This window comes from Danio rerio, chromosome 21 (genome assembly GCF_049306965.1).
Source record: "Danio rerio strain Tuebingen ecotype United States chromosome 21, GRCz12tu, whole genome shotgun sequence".
Classification (NCBI taxonomy): Eukaryota; Metazoa; Chordata; class Actinopteri; order Cypriniformes; family Danionidae; genus Danio; species Danio rerio.
The window spans coordinates 20,273,735-20,288,615 of record NC_133196.1 but is presented as its reverse complement, the minus strand read 5'-3'; the positions used below and the strand labels follow the sequence as shown (position 1 = coordinate 20,288,615).

Below are 14,881 nucleotides of genomic sequence, written 5' to 3'. Positions count from 1 at the left end.
TACCGTGTCCCAGAGTTTAGGAGGTTAAATACCATTATAACTTAAAATAACTTTTCTATTTGAATATATTTTAAAATGCCATTTTATTCCTGTGATGACAAAGCTGAATTTCCCTTGACATTACACTTGTATTTATTGTTATGGTACTCCAGAAATGCTTTTAATTTGCTGATATAAAAGCACAAAATTTATTTATAATAAACTTTTAGTAAACAGAAACAAAGGCATTTGTTTAAAATAAAAACTATATATGAATTAGTATCACTTTCTATCAGTAAGTACCATTTATCAGGAACGGTTCTGTTTGGACCATCACTTTGTGTGTTGTTTTTGTCTCCAGTGTATCTCCAGGGCTGGATGTAACTAAGCCACGTCTCTAGGACCTACAAAAGTAGGAAACAAAAAACATATTTCATTAAACTTAACACATTTCCCTACCATCAAAGCCTTCACTAAATATATATCACCATCATATAAAACAGGCTCCCAAACATCATTGCGCACTCAAGGACATTTACCGCTCTGAAAGACGCATCCAAAGGCCAGTGACCAAAGCAGTGTTGCAGGAAGACGTACAGCTTCTGCTGGACAAACCTCTGCACCACCACACTGTGGGAGACAGAAAGTGGAGGCTTATTGACAGAGCAGTAAAACAGAAGACAGTTCAATCAAGTCCCCGGCGCCTGATCGGATGAATAGCTCCTCTTTACGACATGCCACCTCAGATTTACAGATGTTTTGGTTCAATGGCCTGATTCGGGGTACGAGCTGACAGATGCTAGCAGGTTGTAAAACCCACCGCTTGAGCTCCTCCAAAGGACTGCTGTGGGAGTGAGCGGATGGCGAGGAAGAGATGGACTCTGGCTTCAGGCTGCTGGAAAAGGTGTGCAGGTGCTTGACCAGGAGACGTACTACAAGAACGTGCTCCTCTGAAGGCATGAAGGGCTCCTAAGACATAATCAAAAAAATAACAAACACACGTCAGACTTTTAGGACTCCATTTACACCTAGTATTATTGGCTGGTGTTCAACAACTGTTAATAACAAATTTCATAATAACAACAACATTAAAATTAAGGTTGGGAACTGAAACTGGGTGCAATATTATAACTGCTATGTAATTGGGTCAACTCAGAACACAGATTTCGATGCCTCATTTCAGAGCCACCTTAAATGCCAGAGCTGACAATTGAATGCAAAGGTGTGGGAACTAAAGGCTTGGAAATGTGCTTTTGAAAGCATTAAATCAGAAAACCAAGTAATAAAACTGTACATTTTAATCAACTTGCAAACTTTGTGTACAGCTCAATATTTCTACACACGAATACAATGTATGACTAGCTTTGTAGGGCTTGCCCAATAAAGGGAAAAATCTTAAAATCACAAATATTTTGGGTAAATATTGTAATATTAAAATCACAATTAAAATGAGTAAGCCATAGAACCCAAACTTTTCATATTTAATTATTAATTTAAGGATTAAGAAATAGACTACTATAAAAGTTAGAGATAATGAAATTTCAAAAAGTCACATTTAAACAATTTCACTGATTTTCACAAATTTTGTTTTGCGGAGGAACAAATGTGGACTGCTGAAAAGGTAGCAGAATATGGCGCAATAAGCTTATTATCTAGAGTTTTTTTTTTTTTTATAATAATTGGAGCAAAATTGTACAGTATTTCAATGCATCACATAGCCCTAGTATTTTGCACTTGCAATTGAGTCATTTTTGCACAACCTAGTCCTCAAGATGCTAGTGCTGAATTGGAACTAGGCATGGGCCGGGATATGATTCTGACGGTCTGATAACCTTGGATAAAAATATCACGGTTTCAGTATTGTGATTACTGCACTACAATATGTTCTTTTGAAATGTCTGGGTAAAAAAACTAAAACTTTTGTCCCTTTGAACACAATAGGTTTTATTTTAGAAACATTTAAAATATTTTTGAATAGTAAACATGCCAGGCTAAATATTTCAAATGAATTATTGATTTCTGCTGTCTTCATTAGTATCAAAAACACAGATTTCTTACACTAACACGACATCTTTGTATAGCTTTTTTGCTGAAGACGCTGTTGTCTTAAAAACTAAAAACAAAACATAAAAAAAAAATCGTACATATACAGGAGAAATGGTATAACAGAAAATTTTGGCGGTTTTAAAACCTTGACTTTTCCAAACCACGAAAATGGTTATTGTGCCATGCCTAATTGGAATGGTGTTTATTGTAGTCACAAAACTACAATAAAGGGGGGGGGGGGGGGGGCACAGAACTACTATAGACAGCAATGACTAGAGAAATTATGCGCTGACGAGAGCATGTATGAAGGGAATAACCGCTATCAGCCACAATACTAAATGCAAGCACAAAAACAATTTTTATGAATCAGCACTTTCGCGGAAAAGCACATAAATGACATACTATTCCATGATAGACTACTACTTGGATGGTACGACATCAGACTTAACTACTCCATCAAAACGAATCATTTATAGTGAACATGGTGTACTTACATGGTGTACTTCATTATTTTAAATGTCATGATAGGACAGGATGTGCAGTTAATAAGGAAAGCTGTCCTATTATGTCAGATATGGACATTTCAGGTGTTTTTTAGTACTGTGATTGTCACTCAGTTTTGTAGTTGGTTAAGGCAGGCAGCTTAGATTTTGTAAATTTTTGCTTTGCATTTATATTTTGATATTACTTTCTAAAGAAAAAAAAAATTTAATTGTCATCTAACATAATTTTGCGTTTAAAGTAATAGTTTAGACACCATTTAAGTCCTACTAGCATTTTAAAAGTATAGATTTGCGACCAGTACATGTGGTTGCAGTTGACTTTGTAAATGGAGTGTAAATATAATTGTTTAAACTTAAAAACCAAATAGTTAAACCTTTTCAAATTTGTCTCAATATTAAGAAGGCAACAAAAAAGCGTACCAAGTGTAAATTTGTCTCTTTTGTCCACATTTAAACTGGTCATCTGAGACGGGTGTAAACAGGCAGCATATAATGACTGACAGCACATTACACAACATTCAGTGTAATAATTTTCTGAAACCATCATACTTGAAGCCTCACATGTACAGCTGAAACCATGTATTTTTACATACATAAGTACATATAGGCCTACAAAGAAAACAATAATAAAAAAAAATGTCTGGGCAATTTGGTCTGGATATTCTGTGTAGTTTAGTAGTGTTTGTAAAGTGAAAATAAGGCGAAAAGGGAGAATTACACCAAATAAAAGAATACAAATCATATAAAACGTGTTAAAAACAAAATAACAATGTAAACAGACATGCATTATTAAACACAAAGTGTTTCACATTTAGAAGCTCTCAACATCACATTTCACAAGACAAATTTTAGTCACGTTAATTCAATTTCACACATGATAATCAGACCAAATCAAAAACAGTGTTGAAAGCGACCCCTAAATCCAACTCTTGTCTATTCTAAGTTTACCTCCAGGAAGCCCGTGGAACTGAATGAAAAGGTAAAAGTACTTGGTATGTGTGGAGGGTCCCAGAGCCTGGTGGGGCGGGGGGTTGGCACAGCATGCTGGACATACTGAGGCGGTACTGCAACAACGCCAGCTGAAGGACCCATCACAAACAGGTGGAGGGACGAGGGGGCAAGAGAGGAACACAGTGGGGTGGGAGGAAAGGAAGAAAAAAGGAGAGGAGCAGGGAAGTGAACATGAGAATAGAAAGAAAATAAGGAAAGAGTGCAATCCAAGAAACAAAAAATAAATAAATAGTTGGACATAGTCAGGAGCGAAATGGGGAGTGTACAAAAGGAAAGAAAGAGACAAATCGATATTGACCACAGAAGACACATATGCAATGAACATGAAGTTGATGCAGTCGTCCTTTTCGCACCAAAGGCAAACTTCTAGTATAATGTTGAGGGTGCCATCAAATAGTGAGCTAAACTTTCTAACTGTTTGATAATTGTTCAAAAATAACATTGAAATTTATGTCTGCGACTGAAATTTTCCAAATGAAAAATTGGTTACTAGCTTGAATAAGATGCTAGAATCATGCAAACTAAAGTTTAAGCTATATCAAATTGTAAAATTGTTTACCTCAAAAGGCCTGGAACAACTGTAAAAATGGTCTTTATTCTCAAGAGAAATGCCTGTTTGATGAAGTTAGTAACTTTACAGTTTTGCAGTTAATATTTTAGATAAAGCCAAAAGGACCTTATGGAAGCAGAAAAGGAGACACTGCATCCTTAAAGTTTTCACCATGAAATACACTGATAGGAGTCACCAATTTACTTGAAAATTATATAAAATACTTTAAATTCATTCGAAATCGACATACTTGTACTTAATTGTCCAAAATATATATTTCTGCAATATGTTCATTGTGAAATAAAAACTATACATAAATAAAATATATGTATACTCACACACTGATGTTACTATTAACCATTAGTAAAACAGATGCATCAAGACTGCATAAAACTGATGTGGCAAAGTTTGTATGTTACAAAAAATTGCAATAAATAGTTCTTTACAAATTTCTATTCATAAAAGTATCTTTATAAATACATTATTCTACAGAAATGTTGAGCAGCAGAACTGCTTATACAACACTGAAAATAATATGAAAGATTTGTTGTGCAACAAATCATATTAGAATCATTGTGACAGAATGAAAAGTCCAATAATGGCTGCTAAAATATATTAATAAATTACATTAATAATAAAAAACCTTACATTAAATTGTCAGAATATTTTAATTGCATAGATAAACAAATTTTGACCACAAATGTAGCCTTGATAAGGAGAGTTTTTTTAAAAAGACATCTTACCAAAACCATTTTATTTACATTAAAATTTTAAATTTTTTTTCATTGCCACATTACATAAAGTATTTCTTTGAAAACAAATAGGCTGTTTAAATAATGACTTTATCATTTACTATTCCTCTAATTGTCAGTAAACTGGTGACTTTAGTTCAAATTAATCCACCACAAATAATGCCACGCTCAAAATACTCTGGGCTGACTGGAGGGAGACTTGCACTGATATACTGACTGTAAATACACACAAACAAGGAAAGAGACTCAGAGGCCAGACACACCAAAAGCTTACAAACACCGCACAGCCAAGAACAAAAGACAGAAGGGCTGCACCATGCAGACTCAAGAAGCTCTAACTCCTTAAACACTTCAACCACATGCTGAATTTGTAGTATGCTTATTCTTCCCGAATCAAACAAAGGAGGACAGAGAAAATGTGAATTAAAAAGCTGCATTTTGCCCTTCTATTTTCAGCAGCCATGTGACTTTGGGTTGGTTTAACAAATGCATTGTCCCATTCACACTCGAAGGAGGCAGAAACCACTAGAGGGCCTCAGTAAACCTCCAGACGGCTGTACAACATGACCAAACTCACAGCAATATACAGGTTAGTGCTTGATCCGAGAGGACAGTGAAGCAACCAAAGCCAGCAAGGCAAGACAGAACTGTCCAGCTAATATTAAAACTTAATAGCCTTCACAATCTTAAATGGATTAAAAATAATTACATAATAAAAATATCATCAAATTAAGAGGAAAAAAAATAAATTCATGCATTTCTTTGCAAAAGTGTATTTAACATGATCCACTACCTGACAAACGTCTTGTTGATACCAGTTGTAAGAGCAACAAATAATAATTTGACTTCTAGTTGATCACTTGGAAAAGTAATGTAATGTGTATTTATATAGCGCATTTGTGTATGGCCATACACCCAAAGCTCTTCACAATCATCAGAGGGGTCTCTCCACACTACCACCAGAGGCAAAAAGTGGCAGAAGGTAGATTTTTCTGATAAACTGCATCTTAATCATCACAAATACTGCAGAAGACCAATAGGAAACCACCTGGACCCAAGATTCTCTCAGAAATCAGTCAAGTTTGGTGAAGGAAAAATCATGATTTGGGGTTACATTTAGTATGGAGACGTGTGAGAGATCTGTAGAGTGAATGGGAACATTAAGCCTAGTTCACACTACAGGATTTTAAACATCAGCAGATCGCTGTGCCGTTCACACTACATGACCTGACTTTGTGTCTTTTAATCTCTGTGGTGTTCACACTACGCAACACTCCGTGAACGATCCACAAGAGGGGGGGTCACACACTACATGATCTGACAACAACTCATTCCCCATCAGTTCATTCAAGCTACCAAACCACAGCCAATGAAATTTTGAGGGAGGAGTTGTCAGAAAAAGCTGAACACTATTGGCTGCTTGTGTGCTGATTACATCACTGACAGCGTTTCAAGCTTTGGAGAAAGCATTTAAAAACATCGTCAAATCAGCTGATTTATCAGCGGATTAATCACTCATCTGCAGGTTCCAGTGGATAGATAAACAGAGAGTTTTTAATTTTTGTAATTTTATAACTTTTTGAAATAAAACTAACATATTTATAACACCCTGCCGTTTTCTAACTATTAGTGTATTTCTTCATGACATTGTTATTTTTTTTTATTACAAAACAGTAAAGAACTGTGACTTTAAATATGTGTGCATTTTCTTGCCTAGCAACTTCCTGCTAACATAAACAAAACTTTCTGATGGCAAAAACATCAATTTACTTTAGATATCTTTCAAAACAGCATATTATGTGCTGTGAAATAGCTCCTGTTTGAAAGTGAAAATGAAAGCCAAGACCTTTAAGTGTTTTAGTATCTTAACTACATATTTATAGGCTGTATTACAAAAAAAAAAGATTATATTTTAGGGTAATGGTGTCATTAAATATGATGCCAGACATTCAAAGCTTAATTTTAATATCTCAAAAATAGTTTTGAATGTAAATATGTTGTGACAATATGGCGTTTTATATGAGAACAGTCAGGATGAGCAGTATGGTAATTCTAATAGTTACAGAATTCTAGTTCCACTGTTAATATATCCTCCTCTCATGTCTGTGCTAACGCAGAATGAAGCCAGTACACCGATGCCCATTCTGACCAATCACAGATGTTTCTGCTGAGCTCCTGAACACACAGGCACGCGGCTCATGCTGAAATGCTCTCTCATTGGCTGCAGCTCGTCACTACATCTGACCACACGTGGGGTTGAGTCGGCCGACTGCTCTGGAATATTTAGCATGCTGAATGTTGGATTTCCGTCTGCGAGGTGTCGGCGACGCGTCAGCGAGCCTCGTTGATGCGTTGCTCAGTAGTTCACACATAAAGAGCGGCGAGCGCCGAGCACCCGCAGATTTCTTCCCGATCACAGCCCGATCTGTCGGCGAGCTCGTTAACTTCCAAATCGGGCTCAAATCAGGCTTAAAATCCTTTAGTGTGAACTAGGCATTAACAGCCTGAGGTATCAAGACATTTGTGCTGCCCATTACATTACAATGCACAGAAGGCAGCAAATTCCTCAGCAGGATAGCGCTCCTTCTCATACTATAGCCTCCATATCAAAGTTCCTGAAAGCAAAGAAGGCGAAGGTGCTCCAGAATTGGCCAGCCCAGTCACCAGTGTAAATATTATTGAGCATGTCTGGGGCAAGATGAAGCGGGCATTGACGATAAATCCAAAGAATCCAGATGAACTCTGGTAGTGTTGCAAGAATGCTTTCTTTGCCATTCCAGATGACTTTATTAATAAGTTATTGGAATCACTGCAGAGATGTATGGATGCAGTCCTCCAAGCTCATGGGAGTCATAGACAATATTAATTATTTTTCCACTGCACCATGACTTTATATTCTATACTGTACATTATTTCTGTTAAGTGACAGGACTTTTGTCTTGCAAAGTCAGACCTTACTGTCCTAATTAAATAATTAAAAATCAAGGCATAATCATATTTAACTTTGCTAAAATAAGCGTAATCTAGAGGCCTTTGGCTTACATATAAGCCACTTCTGATACCAAGTGATCAACTAGAAGTCAAGTTATTATTTGTTGTCGACAATACTTTTGTCAGGTAGTGAATAGTACAATCAATCTGTTTGCAGTAGATAAGTAAAAACTTTTTGCTGATGCTTTGCAGGAGATTGTTATCTTTATTAAATCAAAAAGCATTTAAAAATGTTAGTCTGGGTCAAAACTGCAATAAACTCTTGATTTGAATAAATGTTTAAAATATATTTTTAATATCATACTAATTTCAACATTTAAAACTAAAGCACATATTTCACAGACCATTTCAAGTTATTTTATAAACTAACTTTAATAATTGATACTGTAACACAGATGCTTAAAATTACTACCAGCTAATGAAGCAGAAACATATCTAAATAATTAATTCATATTCATTAGAGTAAAATTTGTTTTAACAAAATGTCTGTTTACATTAAATAGGCAAAACGTACAGTGTAACAGAACTAGATGCAGATTTGTGGAAATGTGGAGCATCGGTTTATCTTATCATAACAAAAAATAAAAACATAACAACAATAATAATAATGATAATAAAAAAATTAGCTTTTTTAGTTTTTATCCCAAATTTGTTAACCATATTGACATTAGATCAATAGTAATAACAAAAAACAACAATAAAAAAAAATAAATCACTCAAAAAAAAAAAAACTTGTAAAAATGCTAATATCAACACTCCAGCTATGAATGATAAAGGGCCTATCTGTCAATAGAGTGTATGTGTGTCATTGACAGAGGGAGAAGAAGTGCATGATTTAGGGTGGGTGTCGTGCAGCAGCCCCTATGCAGTGCAGGGGTGAAGGAGGGTCTGTAGGGTGGTGCTGTTCAGCCAGACAGACAGCCGTGCGCAGTGGAGGAAGGGAGTGTGTTAGTTCTACTGGCATGTTTCTGTTTCTGACCTGAACAGTTTCTCAATCTTACCTTCACCTGAGGAGACTGCAACTTCTGGTACATCTCCAGAGAATAGTGATGGAGCCACATTTCCACAAATACCTACAAACACACAACCATGTTTAGCTCAAAACAAGGGAAATGAGAATTAAGAACAGTTAACTTGTTCCTACCTGAAGAAGTGTTTCGGACCTCCAGATCTCTTGAGCGGCAGGGTCAGCGTTGACTGAAGACTGATGGGTAATATGACGCTTTAACAGACTGGTGCTGTGACCACCATATCCAACATAAGGCACATTGGTAGACCTGCAAAAGCAAGCATTCACTAGTTTAGATAAAGGCCTGTTTCAATTCTATATTAAAAGGATAGTTCACCCAAACATGAAAATTCTGTCATCATTTGGACATTCTCCAGCTGCTTTTCTTTCTTCCGTTGAACACCAAAGGAAAAAATGCTGGGGGAAAAAATATTTATTGACATTTATAGTGCCATAATATGGGTGTCAATGGCTGGTTTGCCCCAACATTATTCAGAATATTCTTTTTTAAGTTCAAAAGAATAAAGAAATTTATACAAATTGAAAACCACTTGACTAAGTACATGGAGAGGAAACTTTCCTTTTTGGGTGAACTCCCTTTGAAGATGTCAGAAAATGCTTTTTAAATTTCCACAGGTTCTCAGAATTTTTACATCACAAAACATTTTAGAAGACCGTCCTTCCATAATGTTGGGATCAGAATGAGGGCAAACTAACAATCTTTATTTGTTTGGCTTCTGCATATACCTACATTTGTTTTTTTTGGTATTTATTTGCTGCAGAATGACTGGGTGTTAAACAGGTAGTAATGTTGTAACAGTCGTTGATCTTTGTGGATGTGGAGTCTAGCCACACTATTGCATAATACAGTAGCTCTTTCCACAACTTCCCGTATTGGCTTTTTATATTATTGTTCTTTCAGATAAAAGAAGGTGCAGCAATTAAAAACTTATTGACATAAAACTTCTGGTTCCATTCACTTTCATTGGTTTTTAGCTGTAAAAAAACAGCTCATATAATGCTTGATCTTGCAATCTCTTTTTCTTTTTTTTTATTATTATAGTTACAAATACACTTGTTTGTAAAGCAATTAGTTTGATCGTTTTCTGCCATTTGTTATTGCTAGTCATTTGCCCCACTAAAACAAAAAAAAGAACTTATTTTAGGTAAATAAACTGCTTTTAGAGTAACCAGAAAGCTCTTAAACTTGCATTATATTTGCAACTTACATTTGACCTTCTATACATCAAAATATATTAAAATATATTATTTATATATTTATATATTAAATTACCTTCTATATATCAAAACATTAAGGAAATTTAACACACATGACATTTAAATTTTACAGTAAGATGTATTTCTCAGTGATCTGTTAAAAAATGTCCAGCCAAAAAGCTTTACAGTTTCTGACTGAATGAATCTCTTGGAATTCAAACTAAATCTTCTGTGGATGGAATTTGTTTTATGAAGTCTGCATGTTCTTATACAACACAGCAGAGAATGAAAAGTTTATATTGGTGTGCTTCTTATACATCAAATAGCAGGGGTTTTTGTTGCTGTTTAAACACATTGTGACCGTTCATTTACACAACTAAATCTGATAACATCATTATTTAACTGGCCGAATATGCTTGCCTACGACTTCCTTGTTTACACATGAATTTCGCATTGTTCACTTGTGTTCTGATTGACATTAAGTGCATTTTTATAACCAGTGTAAAGATTGGACATGACATTTATATATATAAAAAAACACACCTTGGAGCAGGAGAGGCCACTGTGCCCCTGGTGTCTGAGAAAGGTGATGGAGGCACATTGCCCTCTGTAGGGAGGAAGTATTTGAGGTAGGTGTCGACAAGCACAAAGTATGCACTGTCTGAACTACTCCCATGCTGCCCTTGAGGGTAGTTCTAAAAAGATCATTAAACAACATTTCAACAAACGCACTGCTTAAACAACCATCAGGCTTTAAAAAAAATAAATCAAATAAACTATAAAATATATTGGTTCCAGCAAACAAATTTCCTTCTGACAGCTGATGAGTTTGTACCTTTGGTGCAATGAGACTGGAGGCAAAGTTGAACATATAATATTCAAAAGGATCTGCAAAAGATTAAGAACAGATATTTATGTGAGAGAAAGATAAAGAGTGATGAAACAACCTTGTAATAGTTACAATAAGATGCAAAACATTTTGTTTTACAGAAAGTGAGTGTGGAAAAAAAGCCAAGACGTACTGAGAAATAGCAGGCCTGACATGGGGAACTGAATTTTATTGTGAAACAGAGGGCAATCTGGCAAAACCCCAGCATGAATGGACGACTTTATTGGACCCTGTGCAAACAGAACACGCATAAATGTAGACATGGTTAATAACACTGTGAAAAACACACTACTTTGAAATTAATCAGTGATAATGAACCTCAACCTAAATGAACATCTCTTAACAGGTTTAACAAATTTAAAATAACAGCTCAGCACATAAAACCCTTAGCTGAGTTCACTGGAGAGCACACTCACCGGCAGATAACTGATTGGAAACTCATACTTGTATTCCTCTGCTTGTAGTTTGTATACCAGTTTCATCATAGGACCACTGTTGAATAAACATTTCACATTTAATCATAACATAGCAAAAAAAGTCTTATATCCATATTGAACCTTAACAATGTTACATTTATTTATTTATTCAGAAATGCCGTAAAGTCAGTAAAAATATATAAAATATTATTATAAATAAAAAAAATTTATTTTAATACATTTGCATTTATTTATTTTTGGCTGTAAAAAAATATTTTTTCAGCCAGTACTCCAAATTTCAATGTCACATGCTCCTTCAGAAATCAATACAATGGGGGTTTGGGGCTCAAGAAGTACTGGTAGAAAGGTTATTATTATTCTTTATAATAATTATGTTGCATTTGCATCCATGACTAATTAGAGAGTGTGTGTGTTTGAATATATGCATGCATAAACATACACAAGGGCTGAGCAATAGGACAAAAATTGTATAGCATGATACATGTCTCATATCTTGAAGATAATATGCATCACTATACAGTTCCTTTTCTGTAAACTCAAACAATTATCAATGTGTACGTTTGTGTATATTGTCTACATTGAAAGGACCATTTCTTTTGTATGTTTCAAAGTATGTACTCATTCATATGTGATTATTTTCTCACCTTGTTTAGAATTTCTGGGCAAATGTTTGATAAGAAATATAAAAAAATGAACAATAATCAAATACAAAACACTTTTCCAAAACAAATGATTCGGGCGCAAACATAAAATATCCAACATTCCACCATGGGGAGGTGGACAAAATGTAAACATTGTAATTTCTTAATGTAAAGCTTGCAATTTTCTCATCATTATTCAAATTCTGTCAAAATGCCCATGGTGAAATGTTAGACAGTGGTCATGCTAATGATGAAAAGGTATTACTTTAAAAAATGTATTTTACAACAATATAAAATAAACAGTTGAAAATATCATAAAATGACAGACTTTTAATAATGTCTTATTGCCCAGCCCTAACATACACACAAACACAATGGCTAAAGTCAAACTAGTCATGCATACAAATAACACACATAATAATTGAACCATAACATAGAAAAAGAAAGAGAACCTTGGGTCCAGGAACTCCATGGCAATGCTGTACTCTGCTGATCGAGCCTGCAGAAACCGAAGGTTCCAGCCAGTAAGAATTCCATCCAGACTTCCAAACACACACTCCACCAACCATGGGAAGATTGCATGCAGCTCCTAATCAAATACATGTCACGTAAAACACAAACAGCAATTTTAAAATGTAAAAGTGAAAATAAAATAAAAATAAAAACCTTTGAGTAGAAAAAGAACAACAAATGTGACTTAGCCAACAACGAAGTAAGATTGTGCAGGCAGGTGCGGCTAACACAAATGCTCACATAAATCTGAGGTCACGCAGGTTCAGTACTAAACAAACATCCTTCATTCAGACAGCACAGAATTGAGTGAGCATGTGGGTAAACCGGCGCCAGCAGGACAGCAGCTGGTCCTGTACCACATGCCAAGCATATGACACTGCACTTAATCTCTAACACATAAGCAATAGTGTTACCACCTCAATGGATTTCAAAAGATAAACCTAACAATCACACTGGATTTAAAAAGAAAAACGTGCAATTGGCCTTCTTAGGCATGGGCCGTTATAAGACTCTGACAGTATGATAACCTTAGATACAAATATCACACACTATCATGTTTTTACGATATTGTGATTAATGCTCTAAAATACATTCCTAATAAATGTCTGGGTAAAAAAAAAAAAAAAAAAAACTTTTCCCCCTTTGAAAACAATATATTTTATTTTAAGATACTAAATATACTAAATAAAATACATTCCTAATAAATGTCTGGGTAAAAAAAAAAAAAAAAAACATTTCCCCCTTTGAAAACAATATATTTTATTTTAAGATACTAAATATACTAAATAAAATAATAAATAAATATTTTGGAGCAGTAAGCACGTCAGGCTAAATAATTCAAATGAATTATTGACTTCTGCTGTCTCCATTTGTTTCAAAAACACTTATTTCTTTAAACTTGAAAAGGCGTGTTAGGAGATTTTTTTCTGCAGGAGATACTGCTAAAACAAAACATAAATTTTTTTTATAAATAAATAATAATAATCGTACATATACCTTAGGAATGGTATAGCAGAAATTTTTTTTGCGGTTTTGAAACCTTGACTTTTCCAAACCGCGGTATACCTTAAAAGAACGTCCCATGCCTGGACCTTCTCAGTTAGGCTATAAAAGTGTATTACTACACTATATATATATATATATATATATATATATATATATATATATATATATATATATATATATATATATATATATACATATATATATATATATATATATATACATATATATATATATATATATATATATATATATATATATATATATATATACATATATATATATATATATATACACATATACATATATACATAATAACAACATTATTATTATCCTATTAAAGAAAGGCATTTCATCATTCCCACATGTACCAATTAATAGAAACGTACCTTTGCAGGATAATCATCTATAATTTTGCACAACTCATGACATCTTTGGTGAAGAGGTTTATTGGTCCAGTCTGCCTTTAAATTAGCCTACAGTCAAGACAGAAGGATTAAATAATAATAATAATAATGAAATCAGAAGATTTACTGGGGGTAAAGTTTACTTTATATTCACACACTCAGACTTTCTCCTTAATAGTATAATTTCAATAAAATATTATTTGCAAATTATAAATAGTGAAATCTTATTAGCAGCCAAATGACTTTCTAAGTACAACATAGTTCCCAGTCAATTAAATAGTGATATTTACATGTGATTTCAGACCAAATATTCAAAGTACCATGGTAAACAATATAGGGAGCGTCTCACAAGTTTTCTCTGAACGAATGTGCGAATATAAAACTAACTTTACCTTAACAGTAGATTATATCAGTGTGGTTTAGTATAATAACAGTACTCACCAGAAGATAACTGGGCTGTTGCAAGGCAGAAGCAGCCATGAAAACTGGTACCACAAATCGATACCAAACCTGAAATACAAGACAGCAAGTAAACTCAAGTTAAACAATAGTATTTCAAACATTTTCAAAGTACTTACAGAACTCTCGGAAACACTAGCAATCCTTATAAATGAAAACAGCCTATTTTATGCCTGCTTAATTAAGCAGCTGAAACACAACACTTATTTTTTCCTCAGTCTATTTTCCTCTAATGCAGACGCTTAGAGGTTAGCTAGCTAGCACCCCATCAGCTCAAAACAGTCTAGCCTGAGTTTGCTCTGTAAATGAGCTACACCCGCATTCATTTTTTGGTCATTTACAACTGATATTAAACAAAACGAATTCAGAATACATTACCTCACAAAACTAAGAGTGAAAAATACTATTACTCGCAAATTCCAATAGACCGCGCTTAAGTCTAAGATGAGACAAATGTGGTTGTTATGATGTCAT

General features: G+C 34.3%; 1 protein-coding gene across 1 annotated transcript in view; it reads right to left on the bottom strand.

The window, feature by feature from the left end:
• smpd4 (sphingomyelin phosphodiesterase 4) overlaps positions 1-14,881 on the bottom strand; it is an 18,736-nt gene extending 3,855 nt beyond the window's left edge. The window contains 13 exon segments of the mRNA NM_213355.1: positions 283-383; positions 519-609; positions 800-948; positions 8,834-8,905; positions 8,977-9,109; positions 10,603-10,754; positions 10,895-10,947; positions 11,082-11,178; positions 11,365-11,440; positions 12,479-12,615; positions 13,931-14,017; positions 14,390-14,458; positions 14,786-14,881. Coding sequence (NP_998520.1) covers positions 283-383; positions 519-609; positions 800-948; positions 8,834-8,905; positions 8,977-9,109; positions 10,603-10,754; positions 10,895-10,947; positions 11,082-11,178; positions 11,365-11,440; positions 12,479-12,615; positions 13,931-14,017; positions 14,390-14,428 — 1,187 coding nt within the window. The 5' untranslated portion in view covers positions 14,429-14,458; positions 14,786-14,881.